Source organism: Octopus sinensis, linkage group LG3 (assembly GCF_006345805.1).
Source record: "Octopus sinensis linkage group LG3, ASM634580v1, whole genome shotgun sequence".
NCBI lineage: Eukaryota > Metazoa > Mollusca > Cephalopoda > Octopoda > Octopodidae > Octopus > Octopus sinensis.
The window spans coordinates 168591531-168611092 of NC_042999.1; the positions used below are offsets into that span (position 1 = coordinate 168591531).

Sequence of the window (19562 nt, forward strand, 5' to 3'; positions counted from 1 at the left end):
GCTGTAGCTGGTTCCTATCTTCTAATGAGTGAAACTTAGTTAAAGCAATTGAGACTATCAGTTGAAAATGCCTGCTAGGTTATGCACTATTTTCAGGCATAGTCAATCGGGCAGAACAAGGTGTCATAAAGAGTGACTGAAGTAGCAGTATTGTCATCAACTGCTACAATGGCAAAAGAGATACAAGGTGGTATCAAAAAGTTTCCAGACTAATTATGTTAATAAAAAATATAATAAATAACTTATTTACTTAAGTCTTAACATCATCTCCTTTGAAACAGTCGCCTTGTGCAGCAATACACTGGTCCCAGTGTTCCTGCTGCTTAGGAATCACTTTTCCATAAGTAAGTCTCAAGGACCTTCTGTGATTTGCTCTGGATCTTGGCAACGGTGTTAAAACAGCAACCTTTGAGCTGCATTTTCATCTTGGAAAAGAGATGAAAGTCAGCAGGTGCTAAGTCTGGCAAATAGGCTGGGTGTTGAAGCATTACCATGTTGTTTTTGGTGAGAAACTCAAGAGCTCAGTGATAGGGTGCATAGTAATTGTGAAGAATCCAATTTTTTGTGCTCCACAGATCCGGCCGCTTACACCAAATATCTTCCTTCAAATACTTCAAAACATTGCAGTAGAAGTCTCAAGTGACAGTCTGACTCTGAAGGACAAATTCTTGATGCAGAATACCATGGATGTCAGAAAAATGTGTTTCAAAATTTCAATTAATGTCTTTAAGAGCCTTATTCCAATGCATTTCTCTCGGTTCTGTTTGATGTAATAACCAACACTAGTTTCAGTGCTTTTCACTACGATGCCATCATGCAAGAAATTGAAAATATTTTTGATCTGCTTTTTAATGAATGTTGTTGGCTTGCAGTAAAAGTGTGCAAGACAGTATTGTTAACAAAGAAGTTTTTATGAAGTCACTGGTCTTGCTCACTGTAAAAGCAAATATCTGAATGTCTCCAAAGGGGGAATTTAATACTAGAAAGCCTAAGTCATGTGTGATTGCATCAGATAAAGTAAATAAGTGACAATAGTAGATATTGGAAATATTACATAATTTATTTATTTTTTAAAAATTTTATTTTATCTAGTTTCAGCTCACGAGCTGTGGCCATGCTGGGGCACCGCCATTTAAAGTGGGAGAAAGAGTGGTGAAAGAGTACAGCAGGGATCACCACCCCCTGCCGGAGCCTCGTGGAGCTTTTTTTTTTTTAGGTGTTTTCGCTCAATAAACACACAACGCCCGGTCTGGGAATCGAAACCGCGATCCTCCGACCGCGAGTCCGCTGCCCTAACCACTGGGCCATTGCGCCTCCACATAAACATTTAATTCAATAAATAAGTGTTCATCTTTCTCAATCTATATAACCATTTAGTTATCCTCATAATCATTGGTTTAATGCCTCCTCCTTTTCCCTACTTGATAGATTACAAAATTTGTTGAGGCAAGTTTCTATAGCAAGATGCTCTTCCTGGTGTCAACCCTCACCTGCTTCCCAGCAAGATAATATTTCCTGGGCATGTTTCCACTAAAGATAGAAAGCAAATAATAGTGCTTGCATAAAGGTGTGTCAAAACAACGACACACATACACACACACACACAATGGGCTTCTTTCAATCTCTATAATAGTAGACACTTGCCATAAGTGCCATACAATGAAACTGAACCCAAAAGTACGAGGTCAGGAAGCAAAGTCTTTAAGCACACAGCCATGTCTGCATCTATAATTTCCAAAATATTTCAACCATTCTGAAATTAGAGTTGTATTTTTAGCTTTTAAATGTCTATAGTGCATTTATACACTCAAACCAATCCCTCTGTAGAGCATCAGACAATATATATTAATTATATTTTAATATGTTCTGAGTTCAAATCCTACCCAAGTTAATTTTTACCTTTCATCTTTCCAGGGTCAATAAAATATATATTGGAGACGTGAGACAATCAACTGCAGCCTACTTTAAAAGTCTATGTTAGAAATCTAGGTTCACTTCATTCTTCATCCTTAGGAGGTTGATAAAATAAGTCCTAGAAATATGGAGAAAAATGAAAATACAAAACAAATTTTGAGAAACTGTCAACATTTAAACATTATCAGCAAGATATGTTCTGTGAGAAACTGACAGAATGATCCCAAGCTCCATTACACCAAAAAATATTTAACTAGTATTTAACATATTTTTAGCCAACTGATCTTTTTGAAGTTATCTCCTATTCTCTTTTACTTTAGTCGAGCAAATCGACCCCGGGACTTATTCTTTGTAAGCCCAGTACTTATTCTATCGGTCTCTTTTTGCCGAACCGCTAAGTGACGGGGACGTAAACACACCAGCATCGGTTGTCAAGCAATGCTAGGGGGACAAACACAGACACATATATATATATATATATATATATTATGTGAAATAGAAAGATGAATAATCTTGTAGTAGATTAATCAAAAGTTTAACCGATACCTTAGTAGCAAAAATCACAGCAGTAAACAGCACGGTTGGAGGTACAACCATCTGGCGTTGCAACCGTGCGTTGGTGCGGATAATTGAAATTAAAACATTATTGGTGAATTGAAGAAATGGAGCTGAACGCAGATTGAACAGAAATCGTTTTATTTCATTCTACACGTGTTTCGAAAGGCACAAATTACCAAAATCCGATTGAATAATGGGACCATATTGTGTCTTTCTCTTCAGGAAGAAAAAGGAAATCCGTTGGAAAAACAAAAACAGAACAGAGGCGGAGCAAAAACAAATCGAACTATGCTCCTAGAGCCCATGGCGAAACTGTTTATCAGTGTATGTTGAGAACCGGTGGCTGAAGAATTCAACGGGTCAGGCATCGGTCAATCATGTGGGTGAGGGTGTATAGATGTTCTTTGTGACCGAGAATAAAGTTCTGACTATTTAAGGAATATTGGATGTTTTATAAGGGGCGAGAAAAAATCTACTTAGAGACGTGTGTGTGTGTATACTGCTCTATATATGTGTGTGTGGCGTAGGGGTAGAAAACATTTTTGTGTACGTGTGTGCGTTTGATCGTTCGGCTGTCAGTGGCTACTGCCGTGATAACCGTTGGGTGGCAGAAAGAAAAAAATATATATATATATTATGTTTTATGTGTGTGTGTGTTCATCTAAGCCTGCCTTGTCAAGGAAACCCCCCGCTGTGAAAAAAACAAGCCCCGTTTGTCTTACAGGAGTAATCCCCTTGCAGTGGTTAATCGTAGATATCTTAAAGGCTATTTCAGAATTTGTTACCAAGGGCTATGGGTGCCGGTATTATTTATAAACGCTATTTAAAAGCCAGATAAGTGTAACGCCGCCGATGGGGGCATCGAAAAGCCGACTGTAGGAGCCCGTTTACCATCCGGCCTCTGGCAAACAAAATATGGAAGAGTTCGGAGACACAAAGGTTGCACTGTCTTCTGCCCCTATCAAATGGGAGGGCCACCGACAAAATTGACCATTCCAGCCTATAGCTTAAGTTCGTATCCTTCAGTCGCCATATTAGCTTACTGAGTCCCGTGGTCTGGCGCTTGTTCACGTCCCGAAAAGTTGCGTAATGGTTGGAGACACGCAAAGACAATCTTGAGGATGATGCCCCTACATAAGTGAAGACATCTGAGTCCGTGTAAACCTTGCATTAGTAGACGGCGTTTTTGATCTTGGAGTTCGCCGACGTGAATCTTAATCTGCTAGGATTAGTTTCTGAAATTAGAACTGCGTTCCTGTCACTATATTCGTTCCGAGACCTGCAGCCGCTTACTACTCTATTTTCCACTACGTCACTATTAACTATAGGAATAACCCCTGATTCTCCACTATCTATCAGAGTGCTGTCATTGCTACTGCCCGTGGTGCTGCTATTGCGGGAAATGATGCTGGGGATGCTATTGGGGCTCTCTACCCTACTCCCATTGTTACCGTCAACCACAACACCCCTATTTATAACTATACCCCTAGTGGGTACTCCCTGGCTGGAGCTGAGATTATGTGTCACTGTACTGGCTCTCATATCATTATTACTACTATAATTATTCCTACTGAGCATTAAACCGGGAGCGGAAGAGGCTGTGCCTCCGGAAAAAGGTGATAGGGTCTTAGTAAGTAGCCTATTATTATGGGAGGCGATTATCTGGGCGAGGTTTTTAGTGTTGGAGAAAGCTATCCTAACTTTATGTGAGTTAACCGTGGAGTAATATTTGGAATTTCTGGGGAAGTATTGGCGATGGCTTGTCTAAACAAGAGGGGGAGGTTAGTTCTAATCTGCTTACCAAAGGGGATTACAAACCATATATGCTTATTCCTATCAGTGTGATGGGTCGGGACGCCAGCTCTCGCATTCGGGTGGGTGATTCTCGGATGAATAACGGGTCTTGGGTTAGTGTAAGACCTCTCGGACCGATAATTATCCTTGTTCGCTAAATTAAATGCGGGAGCGACTACCCCGGCATCCGCCGCGCTCCCGTCCTTACTTAAAATGTTAATGTTATTATATACGGCCCTATCCTGATGACCGAATGATGGCATCGGAAGGGCCGGATCAATATAAATTACCTTCTGCCTATAACCGGCCTTGGATAGTGCGGCGTTATAAAATTCCGCTTTCTGCATAAAAATATCGGCACTGGCGGACAAGCCAGACAATCTTAGAGAGATGTTTTTAACCAAATTGTCTGTTACGGTTTTGGCATGATTTGAGAAGACACTGACATACTTCAAATTAGTGGAAGGCTTATGGTAAGGGCAGTATGAGTCGCTATTAAGGTTAAGTGTAACGTCTAGGAAATTAGCCTTGGTGAGTTCATTATCAAAAACTATACTCATGCTCATTCTATTAAAAACCTAGCTAACCTGCTCTTAGTTTTCTGCACTATTCTGTTCGTAGTGTTTTGCAGGTAAAACAGACAATCGTCACGATACAGGCCGCCCGCGATCTCCGGGAATTGGTCGGACAATTCGTAGAGAATATATATTCCGACCAAATCGGCTATCTGCGCACTATCCGAACTACCCATAGGCACATCAAATTCATTGGGAGTATCTTTACGGATCCACAACTTATTATCAAACTTAATAAACGATTTCCTGGCAACTAAAATGATATCTATCTCTTCTCTGGTGAGGCCAGCCTTGTTGTGAGCATGCCAGAGGGCCTTATTTAGCACACTAGGGTTAATCGAGGGGTAGAAGCTGGCGATATCAAACTGAATGAACCTAGTACGGTTCTTATTGGGGATGGAAGAGAACCACTTCACTACCGGCGTTACACTTATCTGGCTTTTAAATAGCGTTTATAAATAATACCGGCACCCATAGCCCTTGGTAACAAATTCTGAAATAGCCTTTAAGATATCTACGATTAACCACTGCAAGGGGAATTACTCCTGTAAGACAAACGGGGCTTGGTTTTTTCACAGCGGGGGGTTTCCCTGACAAGCAGGCTTAGATGAACACACACACAATAAAACATAATATATATATATATTTTTTCTTTCTGCCACCCAACGGTTATCACGGCAGTAGCCACTGACAGCCGAACGATCAAACGCACACACGTACACAAAAAATGTTTTCTACCCCTACGCCAACACACACATATATAGAGCAGTATACACACACACACGTCTCTAAGTAGATTTTTTCTCGCCCCTTATAAAACATCCAATATTCCTTAAATAGTCAGAACTTTATTCTCGGTCACAAAGAACATCTATACACCCTCACCCACATGATTGACCGATGCCTGACCCGTTGAATTCTTCAGCCACCGGTTCTCAACATACACTGATAAACAGTTTCGCCATGGGCTCTTAGGAGCATAGTTCGATTTGTTTTTGCTCCGCCTCTGTTCTGTTTTTGTTTTTCCAACGGATTTCCTTTTTTTCTTCCTGAAGAGAAAGACACAATATGGTCCCATTATTCAATCGGATTTTGGTAATTTGTGCCTTTCGAAACACGTGTAGAATGAAATAAAACGATTTCTGTTCAATCTGCGTTCAGCTCCATTTCTTCAATTCACCAATAATGTTTTTTATAATATATATATATATATATATATATATATATATATATATACATATATACGACAGGCTTCTTTCAGTTTCTGTCTACCAAATCCACTCACAAGGCATTGGTTGGCCCGGGGCTATAGCAGAAGACACTTGCCCAAGATGCCACGCAGTGGGACTGAACCTAGAACCATGTGGCTGGTAAGCAAGCTACTTACCACAAAGCCACTCCTGCGCTTATGCCCATTTTTTAAAAATAAATCTTGTGTCTTTACCAATAAGTTGTCTTTGACATACTATAACTGATTCTTTTGATGGCTGCATTTTATTTTTTGCTTTTTTTTTTGTCTTTCAGTTCACCTATATTCCCATTACGCATAATCTGTCACAGTGGGGACACTCAGGACTACATCTCCCTCCTACCTTCACATTATATATAGGTGAATGGGGGTGGATGGAGTGGTAAATCTAATAAAATTCTATAGCAATCTGAAAATATATTTATAGTAAAATGGAATTAAAAGATTATTTATGATGCAATATAATCAGTAACCAATCAATAGTTCTAGTTGTGTGTGTGCATGCACAACAGCAGAAACAGTGCATCAAACAAAAATGACACAGAAACTTTGCCATTCCACCTTACAAGGTCAATAAAGTATCAGACAAAGTACAGAGTAAAAGTTTTAAAGGCAGTTGACCAGCATGGCTACAATCCAATGACTTAAAACAGCAAAAGAACAAAGGAAAATTATCCTGTTATTGCCAATAGAGAAGGCCACAAGCTGGCCAAATTGTTAGCCAGCATTTCTTCTGGCTTTTTACATTCTAAATTCAAATGCCATTGAAGTCAATTCTGCCTTTCATCTCTTAGTGGTTGATGAAATAGCAGTCAAGTACTGGGGTGAATGTGAATGACTTCCCACCACCCTCAAAGTTGCTGGTTTTGAACCCTGCAACAGAATGTTGTCATCTCAAGAAAAAAATAATTGCCAACAGAAATATTATTTACATTACAAGAAAGCAACCTCTTAGAAGATAATGTCTTTCAAAATTACATTGGACATAAAATGAAATTCAACAGCCAGATATATATAAACAATGAAATATATTCAAGTTACCGAAATATAAATACTTACCCATTTTTTACTGCAGTATATCTGCCACTTTTTCTCAGGGGGTAGATTAAACAAAGCTTCTCGATGAGGCTTGTCTAAATCTAATTCTTCCTGAAAAGAAAGGAAAACAATAGAGATGCATTTCAAAATATGGAAAATTGATTTGAAATTATGCTTATTTCTTAAACTTTAGAACTGATATAAAACACCTTCAGACAGGATCCAATTTTTATTTAAAAATATATTGCAGTAGCTTTCATTTAAAATTCTCACACTTGTGTTTCATTGGCAAAGAGAAATTTGTCTCTTAAATCTATCTGCCCATAGGCCATCTTCAAGTTTTTCTATCCAAAGTGTTTTTTTAATTCAATTTTTACATACTATTATTAATAGCCTTCCTTGCTTTGAGATTCATCATTCCAAAAAAAGAATTATTTTATATCCTCAAAATTTCTTAATTCTTATGATGTCAATAAAATACACTTCTTGCAGATAACAATTAAGTTCCTAAAATGGATTAGGAAATTAAAAAGATTGCTTTGGTCCAATAGTAGAACATCTGTCATGTTTACAGAAGATGTGGATTTGAGTCACACAAGGTGGTCTTTGACTTTTCTATCCAAAGGATTCTTCAACCTAATATTTTCTTACCTAACTACCATTGACCACTTTATCGCCAGAATTCCCTCTTCTGCATTGTTCTCAGTATGTTGCTCTTCAGTAGACCAGAGTCTTTAACCAGTTGGGCAATAAATGTCGAGACAGGACCTCAGCATTTGACCAACTACTTCATCCTTGCAACAAAAACAGCATCCACAGAATCTCAGTCTTCTTTTCAATATGGTGGCAGTAACTCAGAAAACCACCATAAAGAAGTTAGTTTGTTGTATGGAACTGCCATTTGATATTAAGTACTGCTCTCAGCGGCCTTGTGTATGTGTATGCCATCTAATTTTATTTCTTGTTCCTTGCAGCTGTATAAGAGCACAGTTTCTATTGTCACTCAAAAGAAGCTAATCTTTACTTCTCTGTTTAGATTTGATTTCCAAATGGTGTCCGTCTTTGAAAGAGCTGACCATGCTTTAGCAATATCAGTTTTAAAGTCCTTCTCACTTCTATCAATCCATGAATCCAAATTTATACCTGGACTCATGGGTTGATACAAGTGAGATACAGTACCTTAACCCTTTAGTGTTCACATTATTCTGCCAAAATTAATGCTTTTTCATTCACATTGTTTTGAACTAATCATGCATTATCTTGTAGCTAGGAGATTTTGATGAGGTAACTTAATTTTTAAGATGATATTGTAGGGTTGGTGTGAGAGACCAGATATGGCTAATTTGAACATAAAACAGGCAGAATACTTTTGGGCCGGATATGGCCGGTTTAAATGCTAAAGGGTTAACAGAGACCATTTTCCTGGGGATTCTATAAGTAACAGGCAATCCATTAGCTTACACTCATGAACTGAGTCAAAATCATCTGCTTTTTCCAACTCGTGTCCCTTCAGTATTAATAGGTAGCTATCTTCTTGTCATAAGTCATGTACTTCATTTTGTCCTTGTTTGTACATAAACCAATCCATGAGGCACAGGACTCAATTCACAATAAAAACAGTTGGTCTTGTTCTTTGTTTCAGATATTAATGGATAATTTGTATCAGTGAGAAGCATTGCAGGATGTCTCGTGCTACATATCTATTGTAGTCTAAAACCAATAGATTCATCATCTTTTGTTGTTTCTTTCATTGCATAGTCTAGTGCTATTATGAGCAGGAGGGAAACAAGGGTGGCACCTTGAAGTACTCCTGTCAAAATTTCAAAAGACTCGGTGTTGCCATTAAGAGACAGTATCTTAACAGACATTTTTTCTAGAGCACTTCAATAGCTGAGACCATTTTTCTGGGGATTTTGTAGGTAACCAGTCTATCCATTAGCTTACCCTTATGGATCAAATCAAGAGCCTTTTGGAAGTTTAAGAATGTCAGTACTGCTCTCAGCTATTCAATTGGTCACCTCTGATGAATAGCCTTAATACTCATATCTGTTCTTTTGTTGTTCTACTTTTCTGTAATCCATTTTGTTGTTTGTGTAAAAAAGAATCAACATAAAACCACATTCTATTCAGTAGCATTTTGAAGTAAATTTTTGCTGCCACAGCTTTTAATGTGATGTTTTTATATTTTCTTGTAAGTGCTAGGTTACCTTTCTTTGAAAATGGTAAGATCCCTGACTGTCTCCACACTGTTGCTATATCTCCTTCATATGTTCTAATGCAAATGTCCAGAAGTTATTTTCTAAACAACCAGCTTTCTGAACATCAGTTGGAATCTCATCAAGCCCCAAAGCTTTGTTGTTCTTAAGTTCTTTGATAGCAAGTTTCAGTTCTTCCATCATAAGTGCCCCAGTTACTACTGAGAGTTTCTGAATTTGGATGACATCAATAACTGGGGCTGAGCCTAAAACATTCTGGAAAAGTTTCTTCCAAAAATCCACTTTTTTTTGCAGCACTTTTAGCTTTTAACCAGAGTTGGTCTTCTTACCCACTGAAACTTCAATTGTGGCCCATATTACAGGTACTATGTACAACAATATCACAAATGCCCACAAAGCAGTAGTTGAGTCCAGCATCCCACTGAAACCAAAATGTAGACAAAGAGTTTCATGAAAAGACAGAAACATAGCCAAATCAAGACAAAACCTAAAATAACTTAACACCATCTCAACAGTAAACTCTCTACAACAGAATCTAAGCAAGTTTAATGCAACAAAAAGAAACTTTGCTGATGCAGATGAGATCAAACAAAAAATATGCTGAAAGCACATGAAAATCGGACAATCAGAAACCAAATATTTATCTACTTATTCACAGCATTATCTGTTTTGAGATTCACCATTCCAAAAGAGAATATAAGCATCAGTCTCTTTTGCTGAATTGATAAGATATGGGGACGTAAGCACACCAACAGCGGTTGTCAAGCAGTAGTGAGGGGACAAGTACAGATACAAAGACATGCACACATAAATATATACACATATGTATGACAGGCTTCTTTCAGTTTCTGTCTACCAAATCCACTCACAAGGCTTTGGTCAGCCTGAGACTATAGTAAAAGACACTTGCACAAGGTGCCACACAGTGGGACTGAACTCAGAACCATGTAGTTGGGAAGCAAGCTTCTTACCACACATTCAAGTATTAGCCCAAGAGTTTACTCTATTCAGCTTATCCACAGGTATAGGCTAAATGACAAAGCAGTAATCTGGAGAGTATTGTTACATCAAACACCTGCCTGAAAATCCACAAATATCTTCAGATATTCATGCTCTGTGAAAACAGAATAGATGCCCTATGGAGGAAAGAGGAGGATTAATCATGGATAAGTAAATACGGGTAAGTTTGAAAATATACAACAATAGCATCTACTCACCATATGTTGGAGCGTCAAGGAAAAAAAATCCCCCCAGCTTTGTCCCGGACAGAATTGTAAGCGAACTTCTGTTGTGGAAGGAGCTTTGGCTCATTCTCCGCTATGTACTGGGCAAGCTCATCAACATTATAACATGTCTCACGCAGCAAATCTGAAGACAGTGTGTTTGCGCCTTCCCGGTTTCAAGGTAGGCCATACACTGCCAACGCACTACCGCCCATATTGAGAACAGTATCTTCGATTTCAAGCAGTACCTTGTTGTAAATGAGGTCACTGTACCCGACCTCCATTGATGGATTTAGCAACTGAGCTTGACGCAGGAAATCTTCAGACATAAAGAGGCGGGATCCCCCAAGTCGCACCATATGAATAGAATAGCGAAAAGCGATCTTAATCTTTTAGGGAATTTTAAGAAAACACCCTCCGCCATAGTGGCACCCCATTGTGAAGTCCACGCCTGAAGCAGGCTTCCCGGAAAGTGTCACATAATTCAGTCAACAGTTCTTATGTGTCGAAAGCTTTATGGACCAAAAACATCATGGAGGAGAAGGTGCAGGTGAAGACGCACATGCTGGTTGGGAGGTACAGACAACTGTTAAACTTGACGCCTGGATGTCCTTGAACATCCTGACCTGACTTTCTACGCATCCAAGCGTTCTTTGACCACACACAGTCGGACGGGACTTGGGGGTATAAAAGTGTTTTGGCAAATGTGTCAAGTTGGCAAAGCCTAAAGAAACCGGTCAAAGTTGTTTCTTTTGGATTGGCCGCCAATTGTGCATCAGTCTGTTCAGTAAAGTAAGCCCACTGGCCGTTTTCCAAATGAACCGCTAGTTGTATGATGGCGAGGTTCCTTTGGTGAAGTGGAAACCCAAACATTCGCTGAAAAGCTTCCCCACTGCTGATATATCAACCTGGCAAGTACTGCGACACCTCGTCCATGCTATTGTCCTTTTGAAGGCCGAACTTGGCAGTGTGAGTACCCTTGTTAACATATTTACTTTATTTACATATGTACTTGATTGATTTTACTGAATGACAGAACTCCACATTTATATGAGCGTTGAAAATTTTCATCAGAAATGGACAGTATGGGACCAGCTAGATCTGCCTCAAACAATGTCAGATTTTCTTGTGATGCAATCAGCCAGGTGCATTTTTTATCAAGTCTCAGAAGACATGGCACTCACTGAACAGAAACCTTCATCATGCCAAGCTCATTATGCAGAATATTCTCAACTCTCTCGTAAGATATGCTAATAGCACTGGCTATTTGATTAATAGTCAATTACCTATTTTCCATCACCATGTGCTGAAGATGATCAATGTTTTCCTTAGTGGCAGCAGTTGGCGGACATTCAGACCTTGAGTCATCTTGAAGACTCAGTTCCCCTCCTTAAATTCAGCTGCCCAGTTTTGCACTGTCAATAAAGCTGCAACGACATCCCCTAATGTAGCAACCATGTCAACATGAATGTCCTTGGTGGTTAAACCCTTTTTCTGCAGAAAGAATATTAGACTAGTGAATTTTTAAAATTCAACATATTTTCAAACTCATAGAATATTCTGTAGTAAATGTAAATTTAACAGTACCCCCAGCAGATACATATATTAATTACTCTTTTACTTGTTTCAGTCATTTTGACTGTGGCCATGCTGGAGCACCGTCTTTAGTCGAGCAAATCAATCCCGGGACTTATTCTTTGTAAGCCCAGTACTTATTCTATCAGTCTCTTTTGCCAAACCGTTAAGTGACGGGGACATAAACACACCAGCGTCGGTTGTCAAGCAATGCTAGGGGGACAAACACAGACACACAAACACACACATACATATATCATCATCATCATCATCATCATTTAACGTCCGCTTTCCATGCTAGCATGGGTTGGACGGTTCAACTGGGGTCTGGGGAGCCCGAAAGCTGCACCAGTCCAGTCAGATCTGGCAGTGTTTCTACAGCTGGATGCCCTTCCTAACGCCAACCACTCCGAGAGTGTAGTGGGTGATTTTATGTGCCACCGACACAGGTGCCAGACGAGGCTGGCAAACGGCCACGCTCGGATGGTGTTTTTTTTATGTGCCACCGACACAGGTGCCAGACGAGGCTGGCAGACGGCCACGCTCGGATGGTGTTTTTATGTGCCACCGACACAGGTGCCAGACGAGGCTGGCAGACGGCCACGCTCGGATGGTGTTTTTATGTGCCACCGACACAGGTGCCAGATGAGGCTGGCAAACGGCCACGATCGGATGGTGCTTGTTACGTGCCCACAGCACGGAGGCCAGTCGATGCGGTACTGGCTACGGCCACGTTCAGATGGTTTTCTTATATGCCACGTGCCACCGGCACTGGTACCACAAAGATACGACAGGCTTCTTTCGGTTTCCGTCTACCAAATCCACTCACAAGGCATTGGTCGGCCTGGGGCTATAGCAGAAGATACTTGCCCAAGATGTCACGCAGTGGGACTGAACCCAGAACCATGTGGTTGGTTAGCAAGCTACTTACCACACAGCCACTCCTGCGCCTATGATAACAAAATATTAAAGTTTGCATTTAGCCAGTTAAATTCCTTATAATGCTGGGACATATGTAAAAGATCCCCTTCAGTCATGAATGATCATGGTGTTGCACCTAGAAACTTCCCCTCCAAAGCATTAGTCCAGACAAGGTTGTTTATGGAAGACAAGTGATCACCCATGCATACCAGCCTCCCCTTTCCATGCCACTGATATTATCCAAGGGAAAAGCAAAGGCCAATACAGCTTGGTGCCAGTGATGTTGCAACCCATTTCTACAACTAAGTGAACAGGAGAAACGTGAAATAAAGTGTCTTGCTCAAGAACACAACACAGCACAGCCTGGCAATTGAACTCACTATCTCATGATTGTGAACCCAATGCTCTAACCACAGAGCCATGCATATTCACTGGAATATATGTACTCCTGATATAGTGATACTCAAGTCCATTTAGAAATCGTATCAAATTGTGTTCCAAATCAAAATAATTAGTAATTCTATAGAACGTACATTACGTTGTGTTTCTTGAAAGTTTCCATAAACTTAAAGTGCCATCTCCAAAGTTCAGAGTGTTTATTAGTCAGTTTTTCTGTAGACAGTAAACTACATAATATCTCTTCTTAACTAAGATTACATAACTTTAAGTTCCCATCACACAGCCAAGCAGCCCTTGCTATGGACCAAGAGATATTGAATTGAATCTTCTTTTCCATCAGAAACGAGAGATGAGCTTAGCCAAAGAAGTATTGTCCCTTGGAATGATGCAATGTGGTTACACCAATGATTTAAAAAAAAAAATCTATTGATCCTACAAATCTGTATTCATTCTCTTCAGTCTGGACAGAACATTATACATGTTATGGAGACAGCTGTTATTCAGTGGACAGGCACTTCAAGTTCTAAAAGTGCATCTATTATTATAATAATTTAGTGAGAGGGCAATGCATACCCTCATAGTGACACTGAGGTACAAATATATGAAGCCAAATATACCTATCATGGCTATCAGTCTGATATGGGTACACTAGGCACGTGTATCACAACTATATGTGAGCAACATGGTGATCTCATATCAAGATTCAACAGCGCAAGACCTTGTAGGTTTGGCCCAGTTAGAATTTTTTTTAAGGTTGAGTCAATCATTCCGCTCAAAAGGTCCCTGAATGAGATTTGTTTAAGGATGTTTCCAGAGTTGAATTATTCAAACCCCAAAGAATTCTTCTTAACACATGATTAATATGCTCCCCTATTACTCCTGCTTGTGATCAGAGATGCACATATTGTCAGCCACTAAGGAACACGCTCAACTGGTTATGGTCAAGCAACTGACAAACAAATCTGTGGTATTGAGCAGAATATTTGTTGTAACCCATCTTTTATACCAAGACAGAACAATGTACATGATAACACTTCCAATCAGTTAAGATCAGAAGCCATGAGAGCCACTGCCTATTCTTATTCTTATTATTATTAAGGTGGCAAGCTGGTAGAATCGTTAGCATGCCAGGTGAAATGCTTAGTGGCATTTCATCTGTCTGTATGTTCTGAGTTCAAATTCCACCTTTCATCCATTCAGGGTCAATAAAATAAGTAACAATTGAGCACTAGGGTTGATGTAATTGACTTGCCCCCTCCCCCAAAATTGCTGGCCTTGTGTCTAAAGTAGAAAGGATTATTATCATCATCATCATCATCATATTTCACTTCTCAGGTTTCAGTCTTACATACTCTGGTTGAGTCTGTGAACATGGACAACAACCTGCTGCCAGAGGTCTCACAGAGTCTCTTTCCACAAATTATAAGATTTGGTACTTGGAAGTATTGTGGAAGATACTCAACACCTAAGCATCAGTCTCAAAATCCTAGCTGTCCCCAAGAGAACAGTTTTTATCAGGCACCAGTGCTTTTGAAGTGACACCAGCAGGAAAGGGGAGTAATATTGAGGAGTGTAGCTTTGTGACCTAAAAAAACATGAACTTTTGAAAAACCCATAAAAATAGGAAAAATCCAAATCCAGCAAAAAACAGAAATTAAACAGAAATTGAAAATCAGTAATCCAAATTGTTAATGTCTAAAAATTACATCCTGTAGACAGTAACTCTAAAGAACCTCATGAACACCTTTTACACAGCAGCAAGGTGATCGAAATATTGAGATGCTGCAATCTTTTGTTGCACCTGCATTGAATAATTTTCCACAACTTCACATGATGGTATGACATTGCACACTACAATAGGATGGTGCAACAATGCACACTACAATAGGATGGTGCAACATTGCACACTACAAGGTAATCAATGGCAGCTGTGCAAGATTTGTTTGGATTTGTCCATTGGTAATGTTTTCTTGTGGGGCTACCTTTAGAGTTGGGTCTACACAGCTTGACCAAGGACACTGGATGGAGTGAAACAAAAGAATTGAAGATGAAATTCGTGATATACCAACTGAGATGTTGCACTGAGCAATGGGGAACTTCAACGCTGGAGTGGCAGAATGCATACATAGAGGGGGACATCATCTACAGGTTGTAATTTTCAGACATTAATAGTTTAGATTACTGATTCTTAAAAGGCAAGTTGTTTAATTTCTGTCAATGAATTTTTTTCTTGTTTGATTTCAATTTTGTTCTATTTTTGTTGGGGCTTTCAAGAGTATATATGTATATATATATATATATGTATGTGTGTGTGTGTTTGTGTGTCTGTCTCCCTAGCATTGCTTGACAACCGATGCTGGTGTGTTTACGTCCCCGTCACTTAGCAGTTCGGCAAAAGAGACTGATAGAATAAGTACTGGGCTTACAAAGAATAAGTCCCGGGGTCGATTTGCTCGACTGAAGGCGGTGCTCCAGCATGGCCGCAGTCAAATGACTGAAACAAGTAAAAGAGTAAAAGAGTATTAGCAACAGAGGCTCTATTATTACCAAGAGGTAATATTTATCCACACTTAAACATGGATGTTCTGTTAGAACAAGCCATACACTGCGGTAGAGACCAAGAGAGAAACTCTCACATTGGCTTTTGCTGCAAAATGCACTCCTGTTTATATCACTAGCCTGGAGATCAATCCCTGCCATCTCTAGTGCTGTCAATAAGGAGTGTTAAGTGAGGAACTTGTGTGACAGGTTAAGGTTTTTAAATAAGCTGACCAAGGGAGGTTGGAAAGCAAATAGTAAATAAAGGTGAAAGTGGTCTCAGTAGAAGAATGAAGGTGTCATGAATGAAGGAATGGTTAGTTGAACTTTGATTCTTGAGAGGTCATACATATTTAAGTGCTTAATATGGCCAAGATATATATATACACACACGACAACAGAAGTTGCACATATCGCTCCCCTTTGTACTGCCTCTCTCCCTGAAGTCACTTCCTTTAGCATCCATCCTCATTCACAATATCATACCTTTCCACTGATCCACTCTCCTTTCTGTGTTATTGCTTCCTCTCCTCTGAGTTACATCTCAGGACTGTCCCACATTCAATGAGTATAAAGCAAAATTTTAATATAGAAGAATTGTGCAAATTACTAGATTATCTATCAGTTGAACTCAATGCATATAAGACACGTTTATCAGAATGTAACACTGGAATTTGTCTTTGAAGGAAACTAGGCAATGAAATAAACTCGCATGCATACGTAAATGCACAGGAACACATAATAAATCACAATACAAATTAATCAAAATTCCTAAACTCACAACTAATTTTTCAAATTTCTCATTCAATTCATTTTCATCAGTTGGCATTGGTATATCCAGTGTCATTGGTTTGAGTGTATGACCAAATTCAATTGTAATCTCAGGAGGTCGACTGCCACCAAAGCACCAGCAAAAACCTTGTTTCCCCGTCATATTCACTTCAGTATTCAAAAGTTCTGAAAAGAATGAAATATAAATTAGCTTTTATGAAAAACTAGCAGTATCGCCCGGCGTTGCGCGGGTTTGTAAGGGAAATAACTATATAAGCATTTTTAGAGAGTTATAGCCAAAAAATAGCAAAAAAAATGATGGTAAATTTTTTTTTAAATCGTTGACTCATCGTAGACATTTTTAGAGAGTTACTTCCCTTATATAATAGCGAAAAAATGCATTAAATGGAAAAAAATGATGGTAAATTATTTTTTAAATCGTAGACTCATCGTAGACGCGCGCTAATACCCAGAAGGGCTCGATATGAATCACGACTATAAGATACCCGGTTTTGGTTAACCTGCACCGCAAAATGTGGGAGTAGTTAGGAATCTAAATTGTAGGAGACAGACACTCCCACAACTTCAATTTTATATATAAAGATATGCTTGTTTTATTTCTACAATTGAGGTCTTATTTTGCAAAAAGATTAGATAACATTTTTAGTCTGTTCAGTGTCGAAGTATTACTGCTTCGTATTTCATTGTGTATAATAGTTTACTAGGTTGAGCCAATCCCAGTAAGAAACTGACATAGTCTGGCTATTGATATAATCTAGCTCACTATTTCTGCATTACAAAAAAGAGACACATGAGCTTAACACAATCTCAAAATTAACAGCAGTGCTTTGTAACTGGGGTCCATTAAGATTTTGCCATTAAGGTTTATGTGCAATAAATTGGTTATATTTCAACAATGCACAAAATATTTTGATTATTATTTATATACAATTCCTAATAATATTTAATTATAATTACGGCCATATCACGTTGAAAGCACCGGTTCTCGTCTGATCACCGAAGTGAAGCAACATCGAGCCTAGTTAGTACTTAGATGGGTGACCGCTTGGGAAACCTAGATGCTGTAAGCATTCCATTAGAATGGCGGTGCCCCAGAATGGCCACAGCTCGTGAGCTGAAACTAGATAAAATTAAAAAAATATAATAGGATTTTTAAAATATCAATTGGGGATCCATAGGGAAATGGTTGAGAACCATGGATTTACAGTGAGAGAATTAAATCTTAAGACCATATATACCCACAAAATAGGAACATTGACATAGTGCAAAGGGTGCAGATTGCGCAGGGTGGCCACTTTCTTTGTGTGTATGGGGAAGGGAACATAAGTTGCAGGTGTGTTACATTTAAAGACAAGGGAGACCACTTTGGTTACTGCACAAGGCAACTAAAATATGAGAGAGTGAGATATTGTTTAATCAACTACATCTACGCAGCAGTGGAGGCGCAATGGCCCAGTGGTTAGGGCAGCGGACTCGCGGTCATAGGATCGCGGTTTCGATTCCCAGACCGGGCGTTGTGAGTGTTTATTGAGCGAAAACACCTAAAAGCTCCACGAGGCTCTGGCAGGGGATGGTGGTGATCCCTGCTGTACTCTTTCACCACAACTTTCTCTCACTCTTACTTCCTGTTTTTGTTGTACCTGTATTTCAAAGGGCCGGCCTTGTCACTCTCTGTGTCTACGTTAAGGGTACACGTGTCTGTGGAGTGCTCAGCCACTTACGCGTTAATTTCACGAGCAGGCTGTTCCGTTGATTCGGATCAACCGGAACCCTCATCGTCATAACCGACGGAGCGCTTCCACCACATCTATGCAGCACTAAACTTAAGCTAAGAACAAAGGTAACATTGAAAAGCAAACAACTAAACAATTGAAATACAAGTGCAATGTAAAAATGACAGATGAAATATGGGTTATTATTTAGTCTATATTATTGATATTGCCCTTATAGCTCAATAGTTACTGTAAATCCTCAAGTATAATCCGCATTTTTTCCCCAAAATCCCTAGTACGTACTATATACGAGGTTAAAAAAAAAATTATTTTCTAAGCTATGCCCGAGCCTCTATTTGCTATCTGGCAATGTTTATTCTGATGCATTTTGTGATGTTGGGTGCGAAAATACCTTAAATCAGCCATAACTTGCAGTTAGCAACATTTATTAAACATTGTTACTGTTATTTCTTTATTTTCTGCACACAAAATGCACAAGAAAGCTACATGTTTGCAGTGTTATATATACAATAATATTAATAATAAAGGACGTTACCATATACAGTTTTACAAACCAAGGATGTTAAATAGACCTCCTTGACTCAAGGTAGAGAAGGGGTGCGTATTATACACAAGGTTTAAGTTTTAAAAATCCCCTGCATATTATACTCAAGGGCAGACTATACTCAAGGATTTACGGTAGGTTGTATGTCACATATCTGGGAAGCAGAATGACAAGCAATGGCAATGCAGAGACAGATGTAAGGTGCAGAATTGGCAAGGCAGCAGCAGTAATTAGAAGACTGACAATGCTCTGGTGTATAAACTATAAGGCAGCGAGCTGGCAGAAACGTTAGCACGCCGGATGAAATGCGTAGCCATATTTCGTCTGCCGCTATGTTCTGAGTTCAAATTCCGCCGAGGTCGACTTTGCCTTTCATCCTTTTGGGGTCGATAAATTAAGTACCATTTACGCACTGGGGTCGATGTAATCGACTTAATCCCTTTGTCTGTCCTTGTTTGTCCCCTCTGTGTTTAGCCCCTTGTGGGTAGTAAAG

General features: G+C 39.3%; 1 protein-coding gene and 1 non-coding gene across 4 annotated transcripts in view; one reads left to right on the forward strand and one right to left on the reverse strand.

The window, feature by feature from the left end:
* Positions 1-19562, reverse strand: part of LOC115209251 (disheveled-associated activator of morphogenesis 1) — a 153372-nt gene that overhangs the window by 82552 nt on the left and 51258 nt on the right. For all 3 annotated transcript variants that reach the window (XM_029777542.2, XM_029777541.2, XM_036501611.1), the window contains 2 exons: positions 16782-16957; positions 7150-7239 (listed from right to left, as the gene is read on the reverse strand). In XM_029777542.2, the coding sequence (XP_029633402.1) occupies positions 7150-7239; positions 16782-16934 (243 nt within the window). In that variant the 5' untranslated portion in view covers positions 16935-16957. The remainder of the gene's footprint in view (positions 1-7149; positions 7240-16781; positions 16958-19562) is intronic.
* On the forward strand, positions 17744-17862 carry LOC115210022. Its single transcript, XR_003881383.1, has one exon. It is a non-coding gene; the product is annotated as a 5S ribosomal RNA (ribosomal RNA).